Raw genomic sequence first — 26891 nt, forward strand, 5'->3', positions numbered from 1 at the left:
CTCTTTCTGCTTCCTTTCCTCTTTCTTTCCTTCCCATTTTTATTTCTTTCTTTTTGTTTGTTTTACAGGTAATTCTCAGAGAGCCAATTTAATATCCTTTTTTTCCAAGTTACTGCATAGAGTGGGAGGTAGGGACATAGTTTGCAGTTACTGGTTCAGGTACTTCACAATTGTCCCCTAGTGTTTCTGCAGTACTCACTTCCAGTTTTCTTTTGATTTCATCTTGCTCACGCTTGTAATCCCAGAGCTCTGGAAGGCAGAGGTTGATGGATCACTTGAGGTCAGGAGTTTGAGACAAGTCTGACTAACATGGTGAAAAATTACCAAAAATTACAAAAATTAGCTGGGCATGATAGAATGCACCTATAGTCCCAGCTCCTCAGGAGACTGAGGCAGGAGAACTCCTTGAATCTGGAGGTAGACGCTGCAGAGAGCCAAGATCTCACCACTGCACTCCAGCCTGGACGACAGAGTGAGACCCTGTCTCAAAAACAAACAAACAGAAAAAAGAAAAGAAAAATAAAACCCTAAGAAACTGAATTTTTAAATATTTTATTTTAATTAATTAAATTTAAGTAGCCACCTGTGGCTAGTGGTTAACACTCGGACAGCACAGCCCTCTAACCATTGAAAATAGAGAGTTACTTCTGTGACAGGAAGCAAATCGTAAAGTTGGTTTACTAAAAATACAAAAATTAGCTGGGCGTGGTTGCACGCACCTGTAATCTCAGCCACTTGGGAGGCTGAGGCATTTTTTATGTTTGTTTACGTTTTAAGCTTTATGGTTTTTTTTTTTTTTTTTTTTTGAGACGGAGTCTCACTCAGTCGCCTAGGCTGGAGTGCAGTGGCGCGATCTCGGCTCACTGCAAGCTCCGCCTCCCGGGTTCACGCCATTCTCCTGCCTCAGCCTCTCAAGTAGCTGGGACTACAGGCGCCCGCCACCTCGCCCGGCTAATTTTTTGCATTTTTAGTAGAGACGGGGTTTCACCGTGTTAGCCAGGATGGTCTCTATCTCCTGACCTCGTGATCCACCTGCCTCGGCCTCCCAAAGTGCTGTGATTACAGGCATAAGCCACTGTGCTCTGCCTAGTTTGGGCTCTTTTGGCTGTAAGTAAGAGAAACCCACTATGGCTAGCTCAAGTCAAAAATGAGGATTCATTTAAAGGTTGTAAGAGCATCCGCCGGGCGCGGTGGCTCAAGCCTGTAATCCCAGCACTTTGGGAGGCCGAGACGGGCGGATCACGAGGTCAGGAGATCGAGACCATCCTGGCTAACACAGTGAAACCCCGTCTCTACTAAAAATACAAAAAAACTAGCTGGGCGAGGTGGCGGGCGCCTGTAGTCCCAGCTACTCGGGGGGCTGAGGCAGGAGAATGGCGTAAACCCGGGAGGCGGAGCTTGCAGTGAGCTGAGATCGGCCACTGCACTCCAGTCTGGGCCACAGAGCCAGACTCCACCTCAGAAAAAAAAAAAAAAAAAAAAAGTTGTAAGAGCATCCAAGGACAGAAACACAGTTCAGCCTCTGGGATGAACTGGAATCTAAGACTTGAAAATGCAAACATTTATAACACGATTTTTCTCTATTTTACCATTTCTTGCTACTCCTTTTTGTATTTTTCTCTTTCCTTCCAGTTGCATGGAGCCTAAGTTAAAGCCTGAAAAAGCAGCTGGGCATGGTGGCATGCACCTATAGTGCGAGCTACTCAGGAGGCTGAAGTGGGAGGATAGCTTGAGTGCAGGAGTTCAAGGCTGCAGTATGCTAGGATCACAACTATGAATAGCCACTGTATTCCAGCCTGGGCAACATAGCTAGACCTTGTCTTATTTAAAAAAGAAAAGAAAGGAAAAAAAGCTGGAAAAAAACAAAAGGAAGTGCTGTGTGACACTATTCAGGGAGATGAGGTTAATAGTTTTCAAGCATCTGGTTTTCATCTTATTTATGGTACAGAGGTAGAAATAGGGACCTTGTAGATCCAGTACTGACTTGGCAGATAAGAGGAGAAAGCAGTCCAGAGGAGAAACCCTACTCAATGAGGGGAAGAAACTGTGCACTGGCAGTAACAGTAACACAAAACAAGTATGGAGGAGTAAAGTGTAAAGGGAAGAGGACAGGTAGGAAAATGATTAAAGTGCTGTGAAGAAGTTAAAGATCAGACCAGGCGCTATGGCTCACGCTTGTAATCCCAGCACGTTGGGAGGCCGAATTGGGCAGATCACCTGAGGTCTGGAGTTCAAGATGAGCCTGGTCAACATGACGAAACCCCGCCTTTACCGAAAATACAAAAATTAGCAGGGCATGGTGGCACACGCCTGTAATTCCAGCTACTTGGGAGTCTGAGGCAGGAGAATCACTTGAACTGCTTCACATGGTGAAACCCCCTCTCTACAAAATACAGAAATTAGCCAGACGTGATGGTGCACGCCTGTAGTCCCAGCTACTTGGGAGATAGCACCACTGCACTTCAGATTGGGCAACAGAGCCAGACTCCATCTCAAAAAAAAAAAGTTGAAGATCATAATTCTGAAAAATAGAAATTAATGAAAAGCTACAGGAAAAAAATGAGATCGAAAAGGAAATGGTTGAGATTCTTTCGTGAAACTGAAGGACCTCCTAGCATTTGACTTGCTGCTAAAAATAAAACAAACAAACAACAAAAAAACTTTTAAACACATTTTTAAAAATCGAGGCTCAAGGAAGGAAGACTTTGGCAGAAGGACCATCAGAGACCATAACTGGTTTCTTTTCTTTGGAAAAGAGCAGAAGGTGTAAATGCAAACACAAGCCAGTGTTAGAAAGCTCAATTAACATTTGACTTTCTTCCCTCTCCTTCATAAAAATAAAAATAATTTATGTTGAATTTTTGCATCTTACCCTATCCTTTCTCATTTCCATCTTCTTTGTAATTAATATTAGTGAGTCATTATCAACAGATCAGTAAATGGAGACAAAAGAAAAGCATTTGCCTGAAACTATTTATCAGGTCACAGAACAGAACTGGCCTTCGAGTTTGTAACCTCTCCATTCTTGGTCTCTATTATCAGACAGCAATAACTACTGAAGAAGACATTCTAGACTACCTAGTACCAGTTAATTTGAATCTTCTATCTGTACTATTTAATGGAAGAAGATGAAACAATAGGTAGTCTCCATCCCCAGTCATTTGAAATTCTCATGCGCAGGCAAGCACGCTCTCATGGTGGTCTTGCTCAACTCCTGCTGGCAGCCAAGAAGGTGAGGTGGGAGGTCATGCAAAATCCACCTAATAACTATTTGTTGACCAATCCTTAATTGACTTTTCGACACTGATGAAGACCAAGAGCCTGTGGAATTACAAAATTCATTACCTCGCAGTGCTTATTTTTTCTAAGGCCTGCATTTTCTGTGTCTGTGCAATTCTGTATTTGGAATAAAGAACTATTATCATTTCTTTTCAATGTCGTATGACACATACAATCAATTTTACTGGTAAGTTCTGAAAATCCTTAAGTAGGCCTGCAAAAATGTGGCTTCCTTTGAGCCTCCCTATCTGCCTCAGATCTATGTATAAAGGGACCCCGTTCAGTTTCACTTGCTTTCAAACACGTACCTTTGAGGTTTGGGAATTCAAGGGCAAAGTGATTTTAATTTGATGCATTTTGTACTTCGACCAGTAAGGGAAAAATAAATGCCCTCAATTTTGATTGGTTCTAGTCATATTTGCCGGTCACTATTTGTCAAACCATTGCACAGAAAATCACAGGCATGAAAGATCTCTCAAAAACAGATTTCTGAGGAATGCAAATAAACAGAATGGGGAGGCGGATTAATGTGTTTGATTTCTCAAAAGTCTATTTACTGTCCAATTTATCTTGGTCCTTGGACATGCTAGCAAGTAATTATTCTTATGGCTGTTAAAATGACTACTAAACATTTATTAATAATTGCAGTTTCAGAATTACTTTTTTTTTTTTTATTAACCAGTCATGTGGGTTTCTAAAAATTGTTCCTTCTGGCTAGACACAGGAGCCAGGTGCTGAGTTGACCTGGTGCGAAGTTTCAGGATTGTCCAGTCTTCACAGCAGATCTTTAGCCAGGCCTTCTGAATATTCTCACAGTTACAAAATCTATCCCCCCAGACTCGCAGATGCTGTTTTTCCCCCACTGGCTCTGCACAGAACATCATTATCTTTGCCAAGCTTCTGTCTCTATGGCAATAACAGATGGGAAGTGCTGTGGAATTATTCATGTTCAGGAAAGGAGGCAGTCAAGAAGGAAGAAAAGGGGGGCGGGGTGGAGAGGGGGCACGACCTGGCAGCTCGGCGGTGGGGGCCTAAAGAATGGAACTTGGGTGGAGGTGCAGCGAGTGGTGGGGATTGAGAGGCTTGTGAGCCTTTCGGAGGCCTGTTGTGAGGAAATAATAATAATAAAAATATATACGAGCACGAGTATTTCCAGCCGGCCGACTCCAAACGTGGGCCCCCATAGGAACAACTCGAAGCAGTAAAACTAGAAGAAATTGGACGAAAATGGGGGGAAAAAAGGGACAAAGCTCGAGTCTCCTGAATTCTGTGCACTGCTACTCGGTGGACTATTTCAGTTCCTGATCTTGTGGTGGGGTGGAGAAAAGGGGATTTCTTGGTGTTTCGAAATGTGACGGAGCAGCTCTGCAGAGTTCAATATGCTAATTGACTACCCTGGGAACCAGGAAGACCACCCTACACGCCTCAGAGGGTCACAGCCGGAAAGCTCTTGAGTCCTATATTCCCAACCTCGTCTCGTCACTCTCCAAAAAAAAAAAAAAAAAAGCCCTCAGTAAACACTGTAAAAACCTGTAATTTATAGCTCCCTTCTGGAACCGAGAGAGCAGGCTGGTGGGGTAGAGGCAGGAGGCTGGGGAGCAGGGATAAAAATGTTTCCTCTCGGTTTTGCCAGAACTTTGGCCACTCCTCCCGCCCGACCCGATGGCGGATGGAGGTCAGCCAGGGGAAGGCGTCTGGGTGGAGGCCGCTCGGGCGAGGCCGGGGCCGCCGGGGCGGGGCGGAGCGCCGGCAGCTGGCTGGGCGGCCCTCGGGCAGGAGGCCCCAAGGGGGCGAGGGGCAGCCCAGAAGGGAGGTCCCGCGGGGGCGGGGAGCAGAGCCGGCCCCGGGGGCCCTGCAGGGCGGCCGCCGCCCGGCTGCCTCCGGGGCGGGGCGGCCCAGCTGCGGCCCCGCAGGGGGAGGGTCGCCCGTGCCTGACCTCGGGCGGCGGCGCTCTGCCGGGCGAGCACTGCCTCCGCCCTGCCGGCTGCTGGGGTCGCGCACAGTGCACGGCGCGGCTGCCCTGCCCCCTCTTCCCCGCTGCGCGGCGTCCGAGCGGCCAGGGCGCCCCCGGGTCTGGCCCATCACCACAGAGCGGCGGGTGGCGGGGGGCGGGGCGGTGGCCCCAGACAGCCGGCTGGGCGACTAGAGGAAGGAAGGAGGGAGGGCGGCGGTGAGGGTGGGGTGGGGAGGGAACATCCTGTCTGCGCCGGGTGCACCGCAGACAGCGCCGCGCGCCAGCCGCCCAGACGGCGCGCTGGGCCAGAAGCGCCGGGCGCGCGCCTGGGGGGAGGGGCACGCGCGCGAGACTGTTGGGCCAGGGGGGTGCTCTGAGGAGCCACAATAGGCCAGACGGCGGGCGCGTCCCTGAGGGGGTCGGCAGCCGCGAAGTGGCGGCGGCGGCGACGCCGGCGGTCCCGCGCGCGCGGCGCCGCCGCTGGCTTCGTTCCCTTCCCCTCCCCCTCCCCGCCGCCCTCGCTCTCCCCCGGGCGGCCGGAGACGGCGGCGGCGTCTGCGGGAAGCTGTGTGTCTCCGCAGTGACGTGGGCGGGCCGAGGACTCGGTGACGTCAGAGGGCTGTGTGTAGCGATGTGTGTGGGGTTCGGAGCGGCGCCGGCACAGCCGAAGGGAGCGGGCGAGCGGCGACGGCGGCGGCGGCGGGCACAGGTGCGGCTCCGGCTCACGGCGGGGACGTGGCGGAGGCGGTGGGAGGCCAGAGGCGCTCACCCTCCTGGGAGCCCGACGGTGGCGACAGGGGCGGTGGGGAGTTCGCAAAGCTCGTGGAGCTTCCCCGGGCACCGAGGCCCGAGTAGGGGGTTTGGATGCGCGGGTCCCGGGTGGGGTCGGGGCCAGAGGGGGTCTCTGGGCGCGTGTCCCACAGCTGATCACGCTTCGTTGGCCCCAGGCGGTGGGGGCGGGCAGGGCAGGGCAGGGCACTGCACTTGACGGGAGCCGCGGGGACCCCGGAGACCCGGACGCCCGTCACCGCCCCCCTCCCCCACTCCAGCAGTGCTCCGCGGGGATGCCGTGGTCTCGATCTGGTCCGTCAGCCCCCGGCTGCGCGGGGATCTGCTTTCGGCGCCCGAACTGCCCCAGTGCCCTCTTCGTTCTGGCCCGGGGCTGGCGGGGGGAGGTGCAGCATTAGGGGCGCTGAGGTGACACCCGAGAACTTCCCAGGGAGAGGGTGCGCGGGGGGGGGATTTCCACAGTCCTTCCCGCGGCCCCCGCGGGGGGGCGGTGTTGGGAGGGCACTTGGGGTTATCCCAGGCTCGCGGGTGGGGGTGGGGGGACTCCTCCCTTTACTTCCCTCCGCCCCCTTGCACACCCACCCCCAGGTTTCCCGTGTCCCTTGTTCTTCCCCTCTTCGGGTTAGAGATAGGTGGGTGGCTTTGAGTGGGCGGAGGACTTCAGGGTTTTAGGGGCTCCCGCATTCTAGGGCATGCCTCTTGCCCTCTTCCTTGGCCTGTGTTGACTGAGGTGTGTTCTCGTGGTGGACAAAAGTCTGTACGATGGTTGGTGGCATTGGTCCTTAATCCTTTGGGTCTGTTTTAAGGTAAATTGCTGAGAGTTTGGGAAGTAAAAATTTCTATTTATTGGATTTCTTTTGGGTTTTCTCTCAAGAAGGGAGTAGAAGAGTAGTCTTTTCTTTTCCCCTCTTCCTCCATTTGCATTCTTTGTGAGGTTTGTCTGCCTTGTGTTTTTTGTCCCGGATTAGTCTTGTTCAAGGATGGAGATTCCCAGGCGTGGAGTCTATAGCTTTTGGCTTCCATTAAGTAAAATCGCTAACCTTTTAAAGAGAGAGTTAATTTTTGTCTACAGTCATACCAGAAAAATAGTGTACACGAACTAGCTGAATTAATTCACTTAAAATTGTAACTTAGTTACATATGGTAGATATGTTAACTCCTATCTGATTTTTTTGGATGAAACTGTTTTTTTTTTTTTTTTTAAATAGGAGATGAAGTAATGGATTTTTTTCCTCCCTTAAAATGGCATAACTGAGAAAGCCTCTGGTACTGCTTGAGATGATCTGTTCAAGAGTCTTCATATTCTGAACTCGAATGGCCTTTTGTGTTGTATTATTGCTCGCTTTCCCCAGCTCCCAATTGCTTTCCTATTTAAATGAATGTTCTTCTAGTAAACTGGTGTTAGATTTAAAGAAATCACTCAAGCTTCACCTTTGGTAAAGTGAACTCAGTTTAAGATTAAGAAACTGGTTTCGGCCGGGTGCGGTGTCTCACACCTGTAATTCCCGCACTTTGGGAGACCCAGGTGGGAGGATCACCTGTGGTCAGGAGTTCGAGACCAGCCTGACCAATATGGTGAAACCCCGTCTCAACTAAAAATACTAAAAAATTAGGTGGGTGTCGTGGCTTGCGCCTGTAGTCCCAGCTACTCGGGAGGCTGAGACAGGAAAATTGCTTGAACCCAGGAGGCGGAGGTTGCAGTAAGCTGAGATCACTGCACTCCAGCCTGGGTGACAGAGCGGGACTCCGTTAAAAAAAGAAAAAAGAAAACAAACTGGTTTTAAACTGGCCCCGTTTGGCCTCTGAAGCAAATTCAAATGTAACTCTTCCCCCACCCCCGTTCTCTTCTTCCAGATTAATTAAAAGAAGAATGAACTATAATCCTTGAAGATAACTGGGCAGTTTTTTAAGTCGGAGGCTGTTCTTACTGGTTTGAGGATTTACACACGTCTTCGGTTTTCCAGCACAGACCAGCAGACCATCATTTTTAGAGGAAATACTCCCTCTGCCCTCCTTTTTGGTTTCCTTGGTGGTAAAGATTAAATTTGGTTGCATGATTTTGAGTTGTGTTTGAGTCTAGATTTTATGGCCCAAGGAATGGCATAAACTTTTCATGTGTTTTGCTTAAAACAGACCAAACCATTGCATTGATCCTGGACATCTTTAATTGAGAAATTGGTAACTTTATTTTAATATGTATCTCTGAAGAATTCAAGAAAACAAAGGCATTCTCAGAGGTGTGCCTCTTTATTGTTAGAGGCAAAACAAACAATTATATAGGACTTGCAGTGAAATTATACCAGATTATATAAGGAGAACCAAAACTAAGTCGCAAAATTTATTAATTTAAGGGAATCTCTCTTTGAAAAGTTTGAGAGTAAGTTACCATAAGCATTTGTATACATTCATTTCCTCTTTTTCAAATAAGCAACTAAATAGAAATGCTAATCTCAGATTTAATTATTTAACAGAAGAGTGTAGGATGGAAAACCTCCAGACAAATTTCTCCTTGGTTCAGGGCTCAAATAAAAAACTGAATGGGATGGGAGATGATGGCAGCCCCCCAGCGAAAAAAATGGTAACAGACATTCATGCAAATGGAAAAACGATAAACAAGGTGCCAACAGTTAAGAAGGAACACTTGGATGACTATGGAGAAGCGCCAGTGGAAACTGATGGAGAGCATGTCAAGCGAACCTGTGCTTCTGTTCCTGAAACTTTACATTTAAATCCCAGTTTGAAACACACCCTGGCACAATTCCATTTAAGTAGTCAGAGCTCGCTGGGTGGACCAGCAGCATTTTCTGCTCGGCATTCCCAAGAAAGCATGTCGCCTACTGTATTTCTGCCTCTTCCATCACCTCAGGTTCTTCCTGGCCCATTGCTCATCCCTTCCGATAGCTCCACAGAACTCACTCAGACTGTATTGGAAGGGGAATCTATTTCTTGTTTTCAAGTTGGAGGAGAAAAGAGACTCTGTTTGCCCCAAGTCTTAAATTCTGTTCTCCGAGAATTTACACTCCAGCAAATAAATACAGTGTGTGATGAATTGTACATATATTGTTCAAGGTGTACTTCAGACCAGCTTCATATCTTAAAGGTACTGGGCATACTTCCATTCAATGCCCCATCCTGTGGGCTGATTACATTAACTGATGCACAAAGATTATGTAATGCTTTATTGCGGCCACGAACTTTTCCTCAAAATGGTAGTGTACTTCCTGCTAAAAACTCATTGGCCCAGTTAAAGGAAACTGGCAGTGCCTTTGAAGTGGAACATGAATGCCTGGGCAAATGTCAGGGTCTGTTTGCACCCCAGTTTTATGTTCAGCCTGATGCTCCATGTATTCAATGTCTGGAGTGTTGTGGAATGTTTGCACCCCAGACGTTTGTGATGCATTCTCACAGATCACCTGACAAAAGAACTTGCCACTGGGGCTTTGAATCAGCTAAATGGCATTGCTATCTTCATGTGAACCAAAAATACTTAGGAACACCTGAAGAAAAGAAAGTGAAGATAATTTTAGAAGAAATGAAGGAGAAGTTTAGCATGAGAAGTGGAAAGAGAAATCAATCCAAGGCAAGTTTTTTATATCAATTTTTAATAATGGTAATGGTTTACTTTGAAATGAAAATTAAATGTTTAGTGTGTAAACTTAACCTGTATGTTGAACATTGCTCATGCAACAACAAAATGCCGATTGATATTTTTGTATTGCAATTTTTAGGCCATAAAGTGCTTTCCAGTATGTTTTCTCATTTCCAAACAGTGGAAAAGTAAGACTTGTGAGAGAAGTGAGACTATTATTCCATTTTATAGATAAAGCAAATGAAGCTCAGAGAGATGAAATGACTTTCCCAAAATTATGTAGCTAGGGAGTGGAGGAGTTAGGGCTTATTATTTTATTTTTTTGTACTTTTAGTAGAGACCAGGTTTCAACATTTTAGCCAGGCTGGTCTTGAACTCCTGACCTCGTGATCCACCCACCTTGGCCTCCCAAAGGGCTGGGATTACAGCCTTGAGCCACCATGTCCCGCCAGGGCTTCTTTTTCTTATCCTCTTTTGCACACATCCTGCCTCTTGACCACTACATCTGTTTTCCTAGGACTCAAGATAATTTGCACTTTGGTGTTATCTCCATTTGCAAACGGTACAATGACTAGTCAAAACAATTCCTGTGGGCTTGAAACAGCATTTTTCAGAGATGCACCTATGATTTCTGATGTTTCTATGCTTAGATATTTAGGCTTGCTCAATATTTGAAACGGAAAAGACATGTATCTGAAGAATTTGTGATTTGAGTAAGCAAGTTTTTTTTAAGAAAAGGGTAACTAAAAAAAAAAGACAGAATAAGGAAAAGTTTATTTTAAACTAATAAAGTATTCATATAAAAACCTGCCAGGCTCAGTGGCTCACACCTGTAATCCCAACACTTTGGGAGGCTGAGGTAGGTGGAGCACCTGACGTCAGGAGTTTGAGACCAGCCTGGCCAACGTGGTGAAACCCCGTCTCTATTAAAAATACAAAAATTAGGCGGGTATGGTGTCACACACTTATAATCTCAGCTACTCAGGAGGCTGAGGCAGGAGAATCGCTTGAACCCCGGAGGCGGAGGTGGTAGTGAGCTGAGATTGCCCCATTGCGCTCCAGCATAGGCGACAAGAGGGAAACTCCATCAAAAAACAAAACAAAACAAACGAACAAAAAAAACAACCTATCAGCAGGTGGGAGCAGTGACTCACAATCCCAGCACTTTGGGAGGCCGAGGCGGGCAGGTCACTCAGGTCAGGAGTTTGAGACCAGCCTGGACAACATGGTAAAACCCCATCTCTACTACAAATACAAAAATTAGCAGGCGTGTTGGTGTGTGCCTGTAGTCCTAGCTACTTGGGAGGCTGAGCCAGGAGAATCTTGAACCTGGGAAGCGAAGGTTGCAGTGAGCTGAGATCACGCCACCACACTCCAGCCTGGGCATCAGAGTAAACTCTGTTTCAGAAAAAAAAGAAGAAAAACACAAACAACCACCTATCAGCCAAGGTATCATAATTTTATTTTTCCTGCTGCTGTTATCTTCATTCTGAGGTTTTGAATGCCTAGGTCCTAGGTAATGGACAAGATTTGGATTATTAAATATTCACTTTGTTGATTGGGTTGTTTTATATTTTTTCTATTTGACTAAAATTGATGTATAATAACAATTCCTAACACTAAGTGTTTAAAATGTGGCAAGCGTTGTTCTTGAGCAGTTTTACATATATAATTTTATTTAATTCTTAACAAGAGGCTGGCTATGTTTCATTTAGGAACTTTGAATTTTTCCACTATTAGTTTTGATTCCTTGAAATATCTTTGCCCTTTTCTATTTTACAGAAGAAATGAATAAAGCATATTAAATGACTGACTGAAGGTTTATTCACAGCAAAGTTAGAACTTGGACTTAGTCCTTAAGACTTGGGATCCTGTGCTTTATTCTGGTGCCTTTAAGATTTTGAGGGAAATTTAGTTCACAGTGTAGTTTAAGACATTGGTTTAGCCTAATGAAGATAATAATTTTAGACTCATTTATGGTAGTTTGCTGCTTGCTGCTTCCAGAAGACCAGCACTTTGAAGTTGCTTGCCAGTGTCTGCTAGATAAGTTTATATTCTTCAAGTGCAGTTATTAACTGATTTTTTTTTTTTTTTTTTGAGACCGAGTTTCACTCTTGTTGCCCAGGCTGGAGTGCAGTGGCGCGATCTCAGCTCACCGCAACCTCCGCTTCCTGGGTTCAAGGGATTCTCCTGCCTCAGCCTCCTGAGTTGCTGGGATTACAGGCACCCGCCACCACGCCCTTTAATTTTTGTTATTTGTAGCAGAGACTGGTTTCGCCATGTTAGCCTGGCTGGTCTCAAACTCCTGACCTCAGGTGATCCACCCACCTCAGCCTCCCAAAGTGCTAGGATTGCACGTGTGAGCCACCACGCCCAGTCTATTAACTAATTTTAAATCAGGATTGACTTCAAGCCAGTGCTCAGTGTAGAACTTGCTTACAGCTGGACTTGTCCTGTGCTGAAGTTTGTGCTCAGAGGTTATATTTCAAAATGTGACATGCCCCTTTTGATATTTGTGATATCTTGCCCCCAAGCTAATTAGGTGCTGTACTCTTTTTTTTTTTTTTTTTTGTAGAGACAAGTCTTGCTCTGTCGCCTAGGCTGGAGTGCAGTGGCGTGATCTCAGCTCACTGCAACCTCTGCCTCCTGGGTTCAAGCAGTTCTCCTGCCTCAGTCTCCCGAGTAGCAGGAATACAGGCGCACACCACCACACCCAGCTAATTTCTTTTGTATTTTAGTAGAGACGGGGTTTCACCGTGTTGCCCAGGATGGCCTCAAACTCCTGAACTCAGGCAATGCGCCTGCCTCTGCCTCCCAAAATGCTAGGATTACAGGCATGAGCCACCATGCCCGACGGTGCTGTACTCTTACACGTCTATTGAAGGCCACATTATTTGCCAGATATTGTTGCTCCAGTCTTTTTTTTTTTTTTTTTGAGATGGAGTTTTGCTCTTATTTCCCGGGCTGGAGTACAATGTCGCGATATCGGTTCACTGTGACCTCCACCTCCCAAATTAAAGTGATTCTCCTGCTGCAGCCTCCTGAGTAGTCAGGATTACAGGTGCCCGCCACCGTGCCTAGCTAAGTTTTTGAATTTTTAGTAGAGATGGGATTTTACCATGGTGGCTAGGCTGGTCTTGAGTTCCTAACCTGAGGTGATCCGCCTGCCTCGGCCTCCCAGTTGCTGGGATTACAGGCATGAGCCATGGCATCCGACCCGTTCCGGTCTTTATTACTCTGACCTAAGTGTATTTTGGATAAACTACTTTTCCTAATATTCTTGTTCTGTGTTTATGTGAAAAACATCTGAGAACCATTTTAAAGGTTAAAAAAAAAAAAGATGATGGATGAATTTACTTAACTGAAACAATGTGCTAAGGTTTAGTCAACACTGAAACCATCTTTCTTCTGGGATGTAATCCCTTTTTGTTCCAGAATTCACTAATTTGAATACATTTTTGATTTTAGGAAGGTGTGAGATTTTTTTTCTGATCTTTTTGCTGTGTTATACTTTGCAGTTTTTGAATTAGTGTTTGTGGTTTTTTCTTTTTTTTTTTTTGAGACAGAGTCTGGCTCTGTTGCCCAGGCTGGAGTGCAGTGGCATGAACTCACTCACTGTAAGCTCCGCCTCCCGGGTTCCCGCCATTCTCCTGCCTCAGCCTCCCGCGTACCTGAGACTACAGGCGCCCGCCACCATGCCCAGCTAATTTTTGTACTTTTAGTAGAGACGGGGTTTCACTGTGTTATCCAGGGTGGTCTGGATCTCCTGACCTCGTGATCTGCCCACCTCGGCCTCCAAAAGTGCTGGGATTACAGGCATGAGCCACTGCGCCCGGCTGTGGTGTATTTTGATATTGCCTGTAATTTCATGTGAATTTGAGAAATTTAAAGGAATTTAAGAAAATTTCAAACACCCAGTACTTTAAGAAAGATTGTTTTTTTTGGTTCATATTTAATATGTACTTGAGTGGTTGTTTTATTCTGCTTACCACTTCACGTTTTAAAAACGTACTCAGAACATTGTGAAGTACAGTTATTTTTTAGGGTCTGTGAGGAAGATGAATGACAGTATTTCCCCCTCTTAGATGGGTCACATGCTCCTGGTTATATAAACAGAATCAGGAGTTGAATACACATCTTCTAACTTGAAGTTTAGTAAGTTTTCACTATTTGCCCTGAAGCACATGTTAGTAGCAGAAAGTGAATTTTGAGAAACATTAACTTTTCTTATCAGTTTACCTTAGTACAGGTTGAGCATCCCAAATCTAAAATCTGAAATGCGCCGGGCGCCGTGGCTCACGCCTGTAATCCCAGCACTTTGGGAGGCCTAGGCGGGCGGATCATGAGGTCAGGAGATCCAGACCATCCTGGTGAACATGGTGAAACCCCGTCTCTACTAAAAATACAAAAAAATTAGCCGGGCGTGGTGGCGGGTGCCTGTAGCCCCAGCTACTCGGGAGGCTGAGGCAGGAGAATGGCCTAAACCCGGGAGGCTGAGCTTGCAGTGAGCCGAGATTGCGCCACTGCACTCCAGCCTGGGCGACGGAGCAAGACTCCGTCTCAAAAACAAACAAAAAAAACAACAACAAAAAAAACAAAATCTGAAATGCTCTAAAGACCAAAACTTTTTTTTTTTTTTTTTGAGACGGAGTCTCGCTCTGTGGCCCAGGCTGGAGTGCAGTGGCCGGATCTCAGCTCACTGCAAACTCCGCCTCCCGGGTTTACGCCATTCTCCTGCCTCAGCCTCCCGAGTAGCTGGGACTACAGGTGCCCGCCACCACGCCCGGCCAGTTTTTTGTATTTTTTAGTAGCGACGGGGTTTCACCGTGTTAGCCAGGATGGTCTCGATCTCCTGACCTCGTGATCTGCCCGTCTCGGCCTCCCAAAGTGCTGGGACTACAGGCTTGAGCCACCGCGCCCGGCCAAGGCCAAGACTTTTTGAATGCTGACATAGCACTCACAGGAAATGCTCATTGGAGTATTTCAGATTTTGATTTTTGGATTTGGGATGCTCAACTGCCATATTGTGCAGATATTCCAGAATCTGAAAAAATCAGAAATTCAAAATACTTTTGGTCCCAAGCATTTTTGATAAGGGATATTCAATCTGTATGATAATTCTCAAACTCTGTTTTAACCTGCATATAAATTTAAATACTAAGGTATTTAACTGAGAATGAGGTAGTCCTTGACTGAGAAACAGTTTTTATTTTCTTCTGTGAGTCATTGAGTTGGTTGCCAAACAAGCCAAACTGACCCAGGGGGAGCTCATTTTAAAAAGCCAGGCCGGGCCCGGTGGCTCAAGCCGGTAATCCTAGCACTTTGGGAGGCCGAGACGGGCGGATCACGAGGTCAGGAGATCGAGACCATCCTGGCTAACACGGTGAAACCCCGTCTCTACTAAAAAAATACAAAAAACTAGCCGGGCGAGGTGGCGGGCGCCTGTAGTCCCAGCTACTCCGGAGGCTGAGGCAGGAGAATGGCGTAAACCCGGGAGGCGGAGCTTGCAGTGAGCTGAGATCCGGCCCCTGCACTCCAGCCTGGGCAACAGAGCGAGACTCCGTCTCAAAAAAAAAAAAATAAATAAAAATAAAAAGTCAAATTAGGCTTTTTTTTTTTTTTTTTTTTTGAGATGGAGTTTCGCTCTTGTCGCCCAGGCTGGAGTGCAATGGCACGATCTCGGCTGACTGCAACCTCCGCCTCCTGGATTCAAGTGATTCTCCTGCCTCAGCCTCCCAAGTAGCTGCGTTTACAGGCACCTGCCACCATGCCCAGCTAATTTTTTTATTTTTAGTCAAGACGGGGTTTCAGATCTTGAACTCCTGACCTCAGATGATCCACCTGCCTCGGCCTTCCAAAGTGCTGGGATTACAGGCATGAGCCATTGTGCCTGGCCTTTTTTTTTTTTTTTTTAAAGACTGTGCTAAATATATTAACGTGTTATGTAAAGGACCTGATGTTTAGTGTGAATACTAACATGATTTGACATGCTTGTATAGTTTATGTAATCAAAGTATTGCTTTTGGATTAAAAAAAGTCCTGAAACTCAATAGGCAGTTGTTTGAAATGAAACAACTTAATTATTTCACAATTATATGTAATATATTAATACATTTTATATATATTAATAAATTATAATATCTTTAAATTATAAATAATGTGAAATGAGACAACTTAAATATAACTAATAACTCTTTCTTACTCAAGTCACCATAAGAAATATACTTGATTTTAGGCCAGGCATGGTGGCTCACGCCTGTAATCCCAGCACTTTGGAGGCTGAGGTGGGCGGATCACCTGAGGTCAGGAGTTCAAGACCAGCCTGGCCAACGTGGCGAAACCCTGTCTCTACTGAAAATATAAAAATTAGCAGGGCATGGTGGCACACGCCTGTCAGCTACTTGGGAGGCTGAGGCAGGAGAATCGCTTGAACCCAGGAGGTGGAGGTTGCAGTGAGTTGAGTTCACACCACTGCCCTTCAGCCTGAGTGACTGAGTGAAACTCTGTCTCAAAAAAAAAAAATGTGTATATATATATTCACACACACACACACACACACAGTCTCCCTAGTAGCTGGGATTACAGGCGCCTGCCACCATGCACACCTAATTTTTTGTATTTTTAGTAGAGATGGGGATTTCGCTATGTTGGCCAGGCTGGTCTCAAACTCCTGATCTCAGGCAGTCCACCTGCCTCAGCCTCCCGAAGTGCTGGGATTACAGGTGTGAGCCACCGTGCGCAGCTAAAATTTAAACGTTTAACATTTAGACTGGACTACTCTTAGGTAAGTAAAATATTTTAGTTTTTAATATACTTGTGGGGGAAAGAATTCTATAGATTACCTATGATACAAATAGATGACCTGAAGATAGCAACTTAAAATTTTTTTTTCCCTGAAAGCATATTAGCCATTTCAGAGGTTAATTTTGCATTTTCGTTTCGCTTCTCTGTTTCTGTAGAGATCATTGGAGTAATAATAGTACAAAATATTTTTCCCCTTTTGCAAGCTTTTAATTATACTTGTGTTATGCAGTGTATTTGTCAGTATACACCTAAATGAGATAAGGAACAGTAGAATGGACAACTATAAAGAGTTGGGTTGGGACAGAATATGATCCAGTAATCATTGTGGTGGATTTGATAGTGATTTGCTACCCCAGTGATATAGATTACATTTTGCGATTAGCAAAATTTTTGATCAAGTGCGGATAAGGTGAGAGTCAAATGAAGTATTTGTGCTCATATGAGGGACCAGTATGAATACTTTTGTCTAACTTTCTAAAATTAGTAACTGTTCCCACTAGTTTAGAGAGTATTTTTTCTATTTTTTTTGGAACTGAATTCAAAGCCTGGCATGTCAAAGGCACTCAATTAAATTTTTCTTTTTTTAACTGACTAGATTTTTGAAAAATAACAAACACTAAACTATATTTTAGAATATTTGGATTTTCTTTTAAAGTTGGCTTAACCTTTAAACCGATACAATTTGCACATAAACTGTTACTATAACTCATCAAACAGGAGAATGAGCATTTTGGAAGTTAAGAGCCTTTATTGCAGAAATGTAGGGTGGTATTTCAAACTGCTATTGAAATATTATGTATTTGAGAAGTCCTCCTTTGCTCAAACATTTTCTTATCTAGAATTATGTTTCTGAGACAAATAAGATAACTGAGTATTGGGTTCAAATGTATCTCATTTATAGTTTTTTTGTACACCGTAATTATACTAGTTGGATATTTGTTAGCTTACTAAAATGAAGTGTGCAAGAAGAAAGTGTGAAACAGTTTTTTTAAATAATTGAAGCATTTTCTGAATTATTTCATTGTTTTAGATTTGTGACCCAAAAAGGCACATTGATTGGAGATAGTGCCCATTGCAATTATTCGGTTGATACCATATTGGGGTTTTGAATGATGGAGACCAACACAGACCTGCTTAGATAGGATAAGGGTTTGTTTAGTGCCTTTCTCGGCTTTTATAAAATGACTTTTATAATAACTTCAGAGTAATCAAGTTTTTGGAGCTCATTCTGTTAATAACAGGATATATGGACCCTCCCTATCCCTGACTTTTTTTTTTTTTTGAAATCTCTAGAGTGGCTTTGCAAATAGTGCCCCCTGTGGTTTAGGAAATGGAGTCTATATTTGTTTTTATTATTAAAAAATATAATTGTTAGCATATGATTTTTAAAAGTTAGAAATTTATCCTTTTTGTTTGAGAAATGGGAAAAAACTTAGAAACTTTAAAGAAGAAAAACAAAAAAGAGATCACCGTGTTTTCACAGTAGGCCTGGATCATCACAGTCAGCCAGTAGTTTTCTCATAGTTGTGCATATGTTATCATTTATGCCACTGGGAAACCAAAGAAGTAATCAAGAATTGGGCTAATTTTTTTTTTGATACGGAGTTTTGCTCTTGTAGCTCAGGCTGGAATGCAATGGCGCAATCTTGGCTTACTGCAACCTCCGCCTCCTGGGTTCAAGCAATTCTCATGCCTCAGCCTCCCCAGTAGCTGGAATTACAGGCATGTGCCACCATGGCTGGCTAATTTTTATATTTTTTGTGGAGACGTGTGGCACCATGTTGGTCAGGCTGCTCTCGAACTCCTTATCTCAGGTGATCTGCCTGTCTCGGCCTCCCAAAGTGCTGGGATTACAGGCATGAGCCACTGCACCTGGCGAATTGGGCTAATTTTAATCCCTTTAGAATTCTGGGAGTGGTAAGTGATTGTGGAGCCAGAACTCTGTTCCTAGTAAAGGGGTAGAACTTGTTTGAGAATAGCTTTGGTAATAGCTTGAATCTGTATTTTGTTCACATATAGAATCTTATTCTACTGGGGTTCATATTACATAAAATAAGGATGTTATTAGACTCTAGAAAGCAAAAGAATATATAAACAGTGCATCTTGTTTTAAGATGTGATTTGCTTCAATCACTAACTCATTATATGAGGCAGAAAGAGGAATGAATAGGAAAGATATAAAATTAGTTCGAGTCCTTTTGATTTCATGACTTCTAGACTTAAGAGTGGATCACAGAACTATATAATGTAAAGACTAGGTAGAGGCCCCCCCAGGGCAGGAGTTCACCTTGTAGTCTTCGAATCTAGAATGTGGTGGATGCCTAATAAAGGTTTGGATAACAGTGAAGTCTAAGTGGCCCTATAAAGTTACCAGTGATTCTCGAAGAGGGAAACCGGTTTAGTTTTAAAACAAAGCAGCATTTTGTTTTTATTTGTGATACTGAATTTATTTTGACATTTCAAATGACATTAAAAGTACGTATTTTGCATTTTTTTATGGGAACAAGGAATTAAAAAGCTTACAAAACTTACTAAAATTTTGGGTAACATAGTTTGACCCTATCTCTACAGAAGATAAAAACAATTAGCTGGACTTGGTGGGGCATGCCTGTAGTCCCAACTACTTGTGGGGCTGAGACAGGAGTATCGCTTGAGTTGGGGAGGTTGAGACTGCAGTGAGCTGTGATGGCACCACTGCACTCCAAGCTTGGGCAACAGAGCAAGACTCTGTTTTTTCTAAAAAAAAAAAAAAAAACAAAAACCAAAAAAACCCCTTAATACAGATGATTTAAGACTTTTATGCTTTTTATATTCTATGTTAATTTTTTTGTGTGGTTATGAAAGCAGTATAGGCCCATTGTAGTAAATACTAAAATAGTACAAAGAAGAAAACACAATTTCCTCATAATTGTACCATGTGATAACTGCCGCTGGAATTTATTCACTTGCATATGTAATTGTAACTGTGCGAAAGCATCTCTAGAGTGCATAAGTATTAATAAACGAGTGGTAGGCCTGGTGCTGTGGCTAATGCCTATAATCCCAGCGCTTTGGGAGGCCAAGGCAGACAGATGATTTGAGGTCAGGAGTTCGAGACCAGCCTGGCCAACATAGTGAAACCCCATATCTACTAAAAATTTAAAAAAAAATTAGCTGGGCATGGTGGCACACACTTGTAATTAGAGCTACTTGGGAGGCTGAGGCAGGATAATTGCTTGAACCCAGGAGTCGGAGATTGCAATGAGCAGAGACCGTGCCACTGCACTCCAGCCTGGGCAACAGAGTGAGACTCTTATCTCAAAAAAAGAAAAAGAAAAACAAAAGGAGTGGTTACTGGAATAATACTTTTGTACTAATTGTAAGACAGTTCATTTAGAGCAGTGTTTTTCAAACTGCAGTTTGTCATTCATGTAGCCATCTCAAGCAGGGTTCCATAAGGGGAGATATAAGCACTACAGAAAATGAATTGAGTGCTGGTTTTGTCATTTCTCCCAATGATGGTACTGGTACCATTCTAAATGTACTGGAGAGAAGATAATTCATTACATACAAAGGATGCCTTGGGGCATTTTAAATTCTCCTGGGAAACTCAACTGAAAACCGCCAGGAGGGTCATGAAATCAATTTAGTGGGTCACCAGCATTAAAAAACATAAAAACCTGAAGTAGAATAAAATGGAAAATAGAGGACGTTGCACATAGTAAGATTAATCAGTCTCCATTTTGATATTGCTAGTTTACATTATTTGAAGGCCAGAATAATCCAGGACTGTAAATTGTTAAACATATATGCTAAAATGAGATAGAAAAGTAAAGCCTTAGAATTATAGAGATTAAAATGTTTGACAACAAATATTTCAGTGGAAAAATAGTGTATGACACTGAGATTTCCATGTAGTTGGCGTATTAAATTATTGGGCATCATAGACCTTCAGTATAAAATGTTACGGGATTAACAGGATTTTTATCAGTGTATTTCTCTTCCTTCAAGTTGTAAAGGGGATGTTATACTACCAACTTTGCATGGCTTTGTTTCCATAATAGACTTAAAATAATAATTGCAAAAGTGTTATAAGAACTTGAGCCTTTGCATTTTCTGTGAGCATTTTTAAGTATCTCAAACCTAAAATTGGCTTTGTGAGGTACGTGGTATGATTTTTCAGCCTGTGGAAACAGCAGCCATTGCTGTGACTCCTGACGATCTGTTTTTGATCAGTTTAGTGCAGGTGCTTAGATCATACTGTCCCAGTTTTGCATTAATTTGATCAGTTCTATTGGTTACAGTGAAATGAGGCCTGAGACTAAGCCTTAAAATCTCTAAGTAGCTATTTGCTACCTTGTAACACTATTCTGTTTCAGTTGTTGAAACACTCATTCACAACACGATGGAAGTATTAAGGAAACCTGATACTGTCCTGAGGGATTCTGTTTCTTTTTTTTTTTTTTTTTTGGGACGGAGCCTCACCCTGTCGCCCAGTCTGGAGTGCAGTGGCTGGATCTCAGCTCACTGCAAGCTCCGCCTCCCTGGTTTATGCCATTCTCCTGCCTCAACCTCAGCCTCCAGAGTAGCTGGGACTACAGGCGCCCGCCACCTCACCCGGCTAGTTTTTTTTTGTATTTTTTAGTAGAGACGGGGTTTCACTGTGTTAGCCAGGATGGTCTCGATCTCCTGACCTTGTGATCCGCCCGTCTCGGCCTCCCAAAGTGCTGGGATTACAGGCCTGAGCCACTGCGCCCGGCCTGGGATTCTGTTTCTTTCAGTAAGAGTTGTTGGCAGCTATCTGGTAGGGTGTCTTTATACTTCTGAAATCATTTGTTGACCACTTGAATGTCTTAGTATTGTACACAGCAAAAAAAACCCTGATGAGGTATATTCACTTCCTGTGTGTCCAGTCGTGTGTTTAGTAAGGTTGCTAATGATTTATTTTGGGTCAGGACAAAGTAATGTGCATTTCATATGCATTATATTTTATTTCTTGTGTGAATATGCCATTAGTGAGATAGACTGTTAAATTTACCAATCTATACTACTGCTTCTGTCTTATGAACACAAATTTAAAAATTAATCTTTATCACTTATAGCACTTTAATAATTCTGTTTTTAGAAATAATTTTCACTTTTTTTTTGTTTTTGAGACAGTCTCACTCTGTCTCCCAGGTGGGAGTTCAGTGGCGCTATCTTGGCTCATGGCAACCTTGACAACCTCCACAACCTCCACCTCCTGGGTTCAAGTCATTCTCTTATCGCAGCGCCCCCAGTAGCTGGGACTACAGGCATGCATCACCACACCTGGCTATTTTTGTATTTATTTTTATTTTTTAGATAGTCTTGCTGTGTTGCCCAGGCTGGAGTGCAGTGGTGTGATCTCGACTCACTACATCCTCCACCTCCTGGGTTCAAGCGATTCTTCTGCCTCAGCCTCCTAAGTATCTGGGATTACAGGCATACGCCACCATGCCTGGCTTATTTTATTGTATTTTATTTTATTTACTTTTTTTTTTTTTTGAGACAGAGTCTTGCTCTGTCGCCCAGGCTGTAGTGCAGTGGTGTGATCTCGGCTCACTGCAAGCTCCACCTCCTGGGTTCACGCCATTGTCCTGCCTCAGCCTCCCCAGCAGCTGGGAATACAGGCGCCCACCACCACGCCTGGCTAATTTTTTTGTATTTTTAGTTAGAGACGGGGTTTCGCCGTGTTAGCCAGTATGGTCTTGATCTCTGGACCTCGTGATCTGCCTGCCTCGGCCTCCCAAAGTGCTGGGATTACAGGCGTGAGCCGCCACCGCGCCCAGCCTTTACGCCTGGCTAATTTTATATTTTTAGTAGAGATGGGGTTTCACCATGTTGGCCAGGCTGGTCTCAAACGCCTGACCACAGGTGGTCCTCTCGCCTCGGCCTCTCAAAAATATATGGGCCTTCTGGCCCATGTATTTTTCAAAAGGCTTAATTCTGATTTTTGTTGGAATTTTGGAATTCCCACTAGTGTTTTGAGGCATTATCTTGATTTCTTAGTTCATTAGTGTTTGTCATTAGGACTGAATTAAAGATCAAAATATTAATCTGATGCTGTAATTAAAAATTAGAGTGCCACCTAAAAGCAAGATTTATTATTGAAAATAAGTTCCAGCTTAGGCAACATGTTGCAACCCCCGTCTCTACAAAAATAAGTAAAAAAAATTAGCCAGGCTTGGTGGCACGTGACAGTAGTCCTAACTACCTGGGAGGCTGAGGCATGAGGATCCCTTGAGCGCAGGAGTTGGAGGATGCAGTGAGCTATAATTATACCACTGTACCTCAGAGCAAGACCCTGTCTCAAGGGGGAAAAAAAAAGCCTAGGAATTTTAAGGCATTTTTTTTTTGGGTACAAATTTGAATATTTGTACATGAATAATGCTGAGTGGCTGGAATTGCTTTTGTATTTAGAAAGTAGTAACAAGAAGTTTTTTGTAAATTAAATCAAGCTCTCTAAATTATTTTTTGTTGTGAGACTAATTAGCATCGTATCACTAAAATACAGTGGTTCTTCATTAGGGAATCTGATTATCAAAGGGTCGTGTATACAGAATAACCATAGAAAGGTGCAGAAATTTAGAGAAACTTTCATGAAATGTTTCCTAGTTTTTACTTGTATTAATTATTTTACTGTATATTTTGGAATTGTTTAAATTGTGCATTCATAGACATTATTTGGAGTTTTATGACCTAAGAGAAAGAACCTTTGGAATGAAATTAATGTGTCTGAAATTTTGCTTATGCGTTTGAAATGAGGATGCTGTCTGTTCATTTTGGGGTAAATAATGATGGGGAAAGTGGGTGATAAGAGCATTTTGAAATATTAACGCTCTAACTTAAGCTGCTAAATGATCCACTTCTTTGGCAAGTAATATGTATTTTATTTTAATATTTATTAAATTATTTAAAATTTATTAAATTATTTAAAAATAAATGATCCGCATGTTAAAAGGTAAGATACCAGGCAGTAGATACGCATAATTTGGTATCTAATTTTTATTCCTGATTAGTAGCATTACTGCTGAGCCATTTAATTATATTGTTCTTTTTTTGAAAACCTAATTTGTATGTTGACACAAATGCAGAATAGATGAGAAAATCTGGCATGCCTCTGAATGTTTTGTTGTATCATAAACATTGTGCTTTTCTTAATTGTTTTTAACATACAGTTAGGATAATTTGTTATAAATGTGTTTATGGCTTACCACAGCATATTAGGTAAAATTAGCTTGCAGCATTTTATCATGGTTAGTGTTGTGCGTTTCCCCGTCATTTATATTGTTTAATTTATATCTCTGATAAAATGCAGCCTAGGAACTTGTGGGCTTCCTTGGTGCTTTGTGGAGTAGAAGGATATCAAATGTGAAAGAGATGAAAAGTTTTGTGGTAGCAGAATAACCTTGTAAAAGGCTACCTTGGGAATTAATGAGCTGCACTATCATTCAGAATTCATTCAACAAGTATCTATTGAGTCCCTACTACATGCTAGGCATATAGTGCTAGGTATTAAAAATAAAAAGGTAAGGCTGGTTCTTGACCTCAAGCTGCTGTTTAAGCAGAGGTTGCATAGCCACTTAACAGGGATTTTAAATAGGGAATTCGGACATTGGCTAGGGGACTATGCTAGGTGATTTTTCATATTCCTTAGAAGCTCTAGTCTGACTCTTACTGGGTTGGTCAAGACTAGGAAATAAAGAATAGGAACTAAGAGGGATGACTGTTTAAAAATAAAGGAATGTGCTAGTAATTATTTAAGGTGGCACCTGAAGTTTAGAGACACAGAAATAAATAGATGCTAGGTTTGGCTCATGAGTAAAGATAAAACTTACTCTTAAAAATCAAACTATAGTGTTTTGAAAGGAACTTAATGATCAAAATTGAGTCAGATTTCAAGTCAAGGTCTTTGAACAAATTTAGAATTTGCTTGATATTCTGAAGATTTGAGATTCCAGTATTCATTATAGGAAAAACTTTTAAATATGCAAATCAATTTTAGTAATTTTATTTGTTTTTCTTTTTCTTTTATTGAGACAAGGTCCCGCACTGTTGCCTAGGCTGCAGTACAGTGGCAGGATCATAGCTCACTGCAACTCACACCTGCCAGCTTCAACTGATTCTCCTACCTCAGTCCCCTGAGTAGCTGAGACTACAGGCATGCGTCACCACACCTGGCCAATTAAAAACAAATTTTTTTGTGTGAAGATGCAGTCTCTCTATGTTGCCCAGGCTGGTTTCGAACTCCTGGACTCAAGCAATCCTTGTGCGTTGGCCTCCTAAAATTCTGGGTCTATAGGTGTGAGCCACTGGGTAGGGCCAATTTTAGTAGTTTTAATTTAAAAAATCTGGAAACACTTGATTTCTTGGGCAGTATATCTAGAATTGTTTCAGGTATAACACTTATTTAAAGAGGAGCTTTCTTTGTTTTCTAACAGATGATGTCTAGAAAAGAAATTCTCATTTAATTCAAGCTGATCTTTTTTTTTTTTTTTTTTGAGATGGAGTTTCATTCTGTTGACCAGGCTGGAGTGCAGTGGCGCGATCTCAGCTCACTGCAAGCTCCACCTCCTGGGTTCATGCCATTTTCCTGCCTCAGCCTTCCAAGTAGCTGGGACTATAGGTGCCCGCCACCAGGCCGGCTAATTTTTTGTGTTTTTAGTAGAGACAGGGTTTCACTGTGTTTGCCAGGATGGTCTCGATCTTCTGACCTCGTGATCCGCCCGTCTCGGCCTCCCAAAGTGCTGGGATTACAGGCTTGAGCACCGCGCCCGGCCAGCATTGTGTTTTTTTCAAAAAGCTGTTTTCATGAATTGTAAAATGCCTGAAAAAGTTTTGAATCTAAGTGGTATATAGAACATAATTTAGCTATGTCATGTTGACTCAAGACTTTTTTTTTTTTCTTCCTTTTTTCCTTTTTATTTTTTAACGAGACAGGGTCTGGCTCTGTCACGTAGGCTGAAGTGCCATGGTGCAATCTCAGCTCACTGCAAACTCTGTCTCCTGGGCTCAGGTGATTCTCCTGCCTTAGCCTCCCAGGTAGCTGGGACTACAGGCACATACCACCTTCCCTGGCTAATTTTTGTATTATTATTAGAGATGGGGTTTCCCCATGTCGTCCAGGCCAGTCTCACACACCTGAGCTCAAGCAGTCTGCCCACTTTGGCCTCCCAAAGTGCTAGGTAATATCACAGATGTGAGCCATTGCGCCTGGTCAACTCAAGAGACTTAAATATTAATTATTATACTTTGTTGAATTCGGTAGGGGACAATTGAGATATATTAAATTATTTGCCCTGGTCTATGCTAAAGCCTTTACTCAGATTATCTTGCTTTTTGAAGCAGTTTTTGTGTTTGCATCTTGTAATTTTCTTCTCTCCTTAGGCTGTTAACTGTCACTTAGCATCTATCATTTAGTATTTCTGTTGCCGGAAGTCAGTTCTCTTTCTAATTTACTGTTATAACTAAGCTGTAGGCTGAGAAACTATATAAATAAGTGATTGGTTTATTTTATAAATAGGTAGTTGAATTTGCCCAGATTCTGAATATTAGTTCAAAATGTGAGGTTTTGTTTTTTCTTTTTTCTTTTTTTTTTTGAGATAGAGTTGCACTTTGTTGCCCAGGCTGGAGTGCAGTGGTGTGATCTCAGCTCACTGCAACCTCTGCTTCCCGGTTCAGTTGATTCTCCTGTCCTCCCAAAGTGCTGGGATTATAGGCACGAGCCACTGTGCCTGGACTTTTTTTTTTTAATTCCACATTTACATATAGTGTAGAGATCCTCACTGAATATTCAACTCTTAAATCCTTTAAAAATATTAGTTTTTTCCCTATAATTTTGAGATCTTCTTAGTCTTTCAAATTCATTGCTCAATAATTCTTTTTTTTTTTTTTGAAACGGAGTCTTGCTCTGTCGCCCATGCTGGAGCGCAGTGGCGCGATCTCGGCTCACTGCAAGCTCCGCCTTCTGGGTTCATGCCATTCTCCTGCCTCAGCCTCTGGAGTAGCTGGGACTACAGGCGCCCGCCACCACGCCCAGCTAATTTTTTGTATTTTTTTTTTTTTTTTTAGTAGACATGGGGTTTCACCGTGTTAGCCAGGATGGTCTCCATCTCCTGACCTCGTGATCTGCCCGCCTCAGCCTCCCAGAGTGCTGGGATTACAGGCATGAGCCACCGCAGCTGGCCTGCTCAATAATTCTTAACAAAAATAAAGATCTTCCACATACATATTTTTGTCTTTTTTTTTTTTTTTTTTTTTTGAGACAGAGCCTTGCTCTGTCACCCAAGCTGGAGTGCAATGGCACCGTCTTGGCTCACTGCAACCTCCACCTCCCGGGTTCAAGCGATTCTCCTGTCTCAGCCTCCTGAGTAGCTGGGACTACAGGTGCGTGCCACCACACCCGTCTAATTTTTGTATTTTTAGTAGAGATAGGATTTCACTATATTGGCCAGGCTGGTCTTGAACTCCTGACCT

The 26891-nt window shown here is 43.3% G+C and overlaps 1 protein-coding gene across 2 annotated transcripts in view; it reads left to right on the forward strand.

Annotated features, from left to right (window-relative positions):
• Positions 1-5505: 5505 nt before the first annotated feature.
• Positions 5506-26891, forward strand: part of SKIL (SKI like proto-oncogene) — a 38131-nt gene continuing 16745 nt past the window's right edge. Inside the window, exons 1-2 of one of the 2 annotated variants that reach the window (XM_033211693.1) lie at positions 5506-5942; positions 7877-9602. In XM_033211693.1, coding sequence (XP_033067584.1) covers positions 8505-9602 — 1098 coding nt within the window. In that variant the 5' untranslated portion in view covers positions 5506-5942; positions 7877-8504. The remainder of the gene's footprint in view (positions 5943-7876; positions 9603-26891) is intronic. The other variant, XM_033211692.1, reaches the window with a different exon arrangement.

The sequence above is a fragment of the Trachypithecus francoisi genome, unplaced genomic scaffold, assembly GCF_009764315.1.
Source record: "Trachypithecus francoisi isolate TF-2019V2 unplaced genomic scaffold, Tfra_2.0 Lachesis_group0, whole genome shotgun sequence".
Classification (NCBI taxonomy): domain Eukaryota; kingdom Metazoa; phylum Chordata; class Mammalia; order Primates; family Cercopithecidae; genus Trachypithecus; species Trachypithecus francoisi.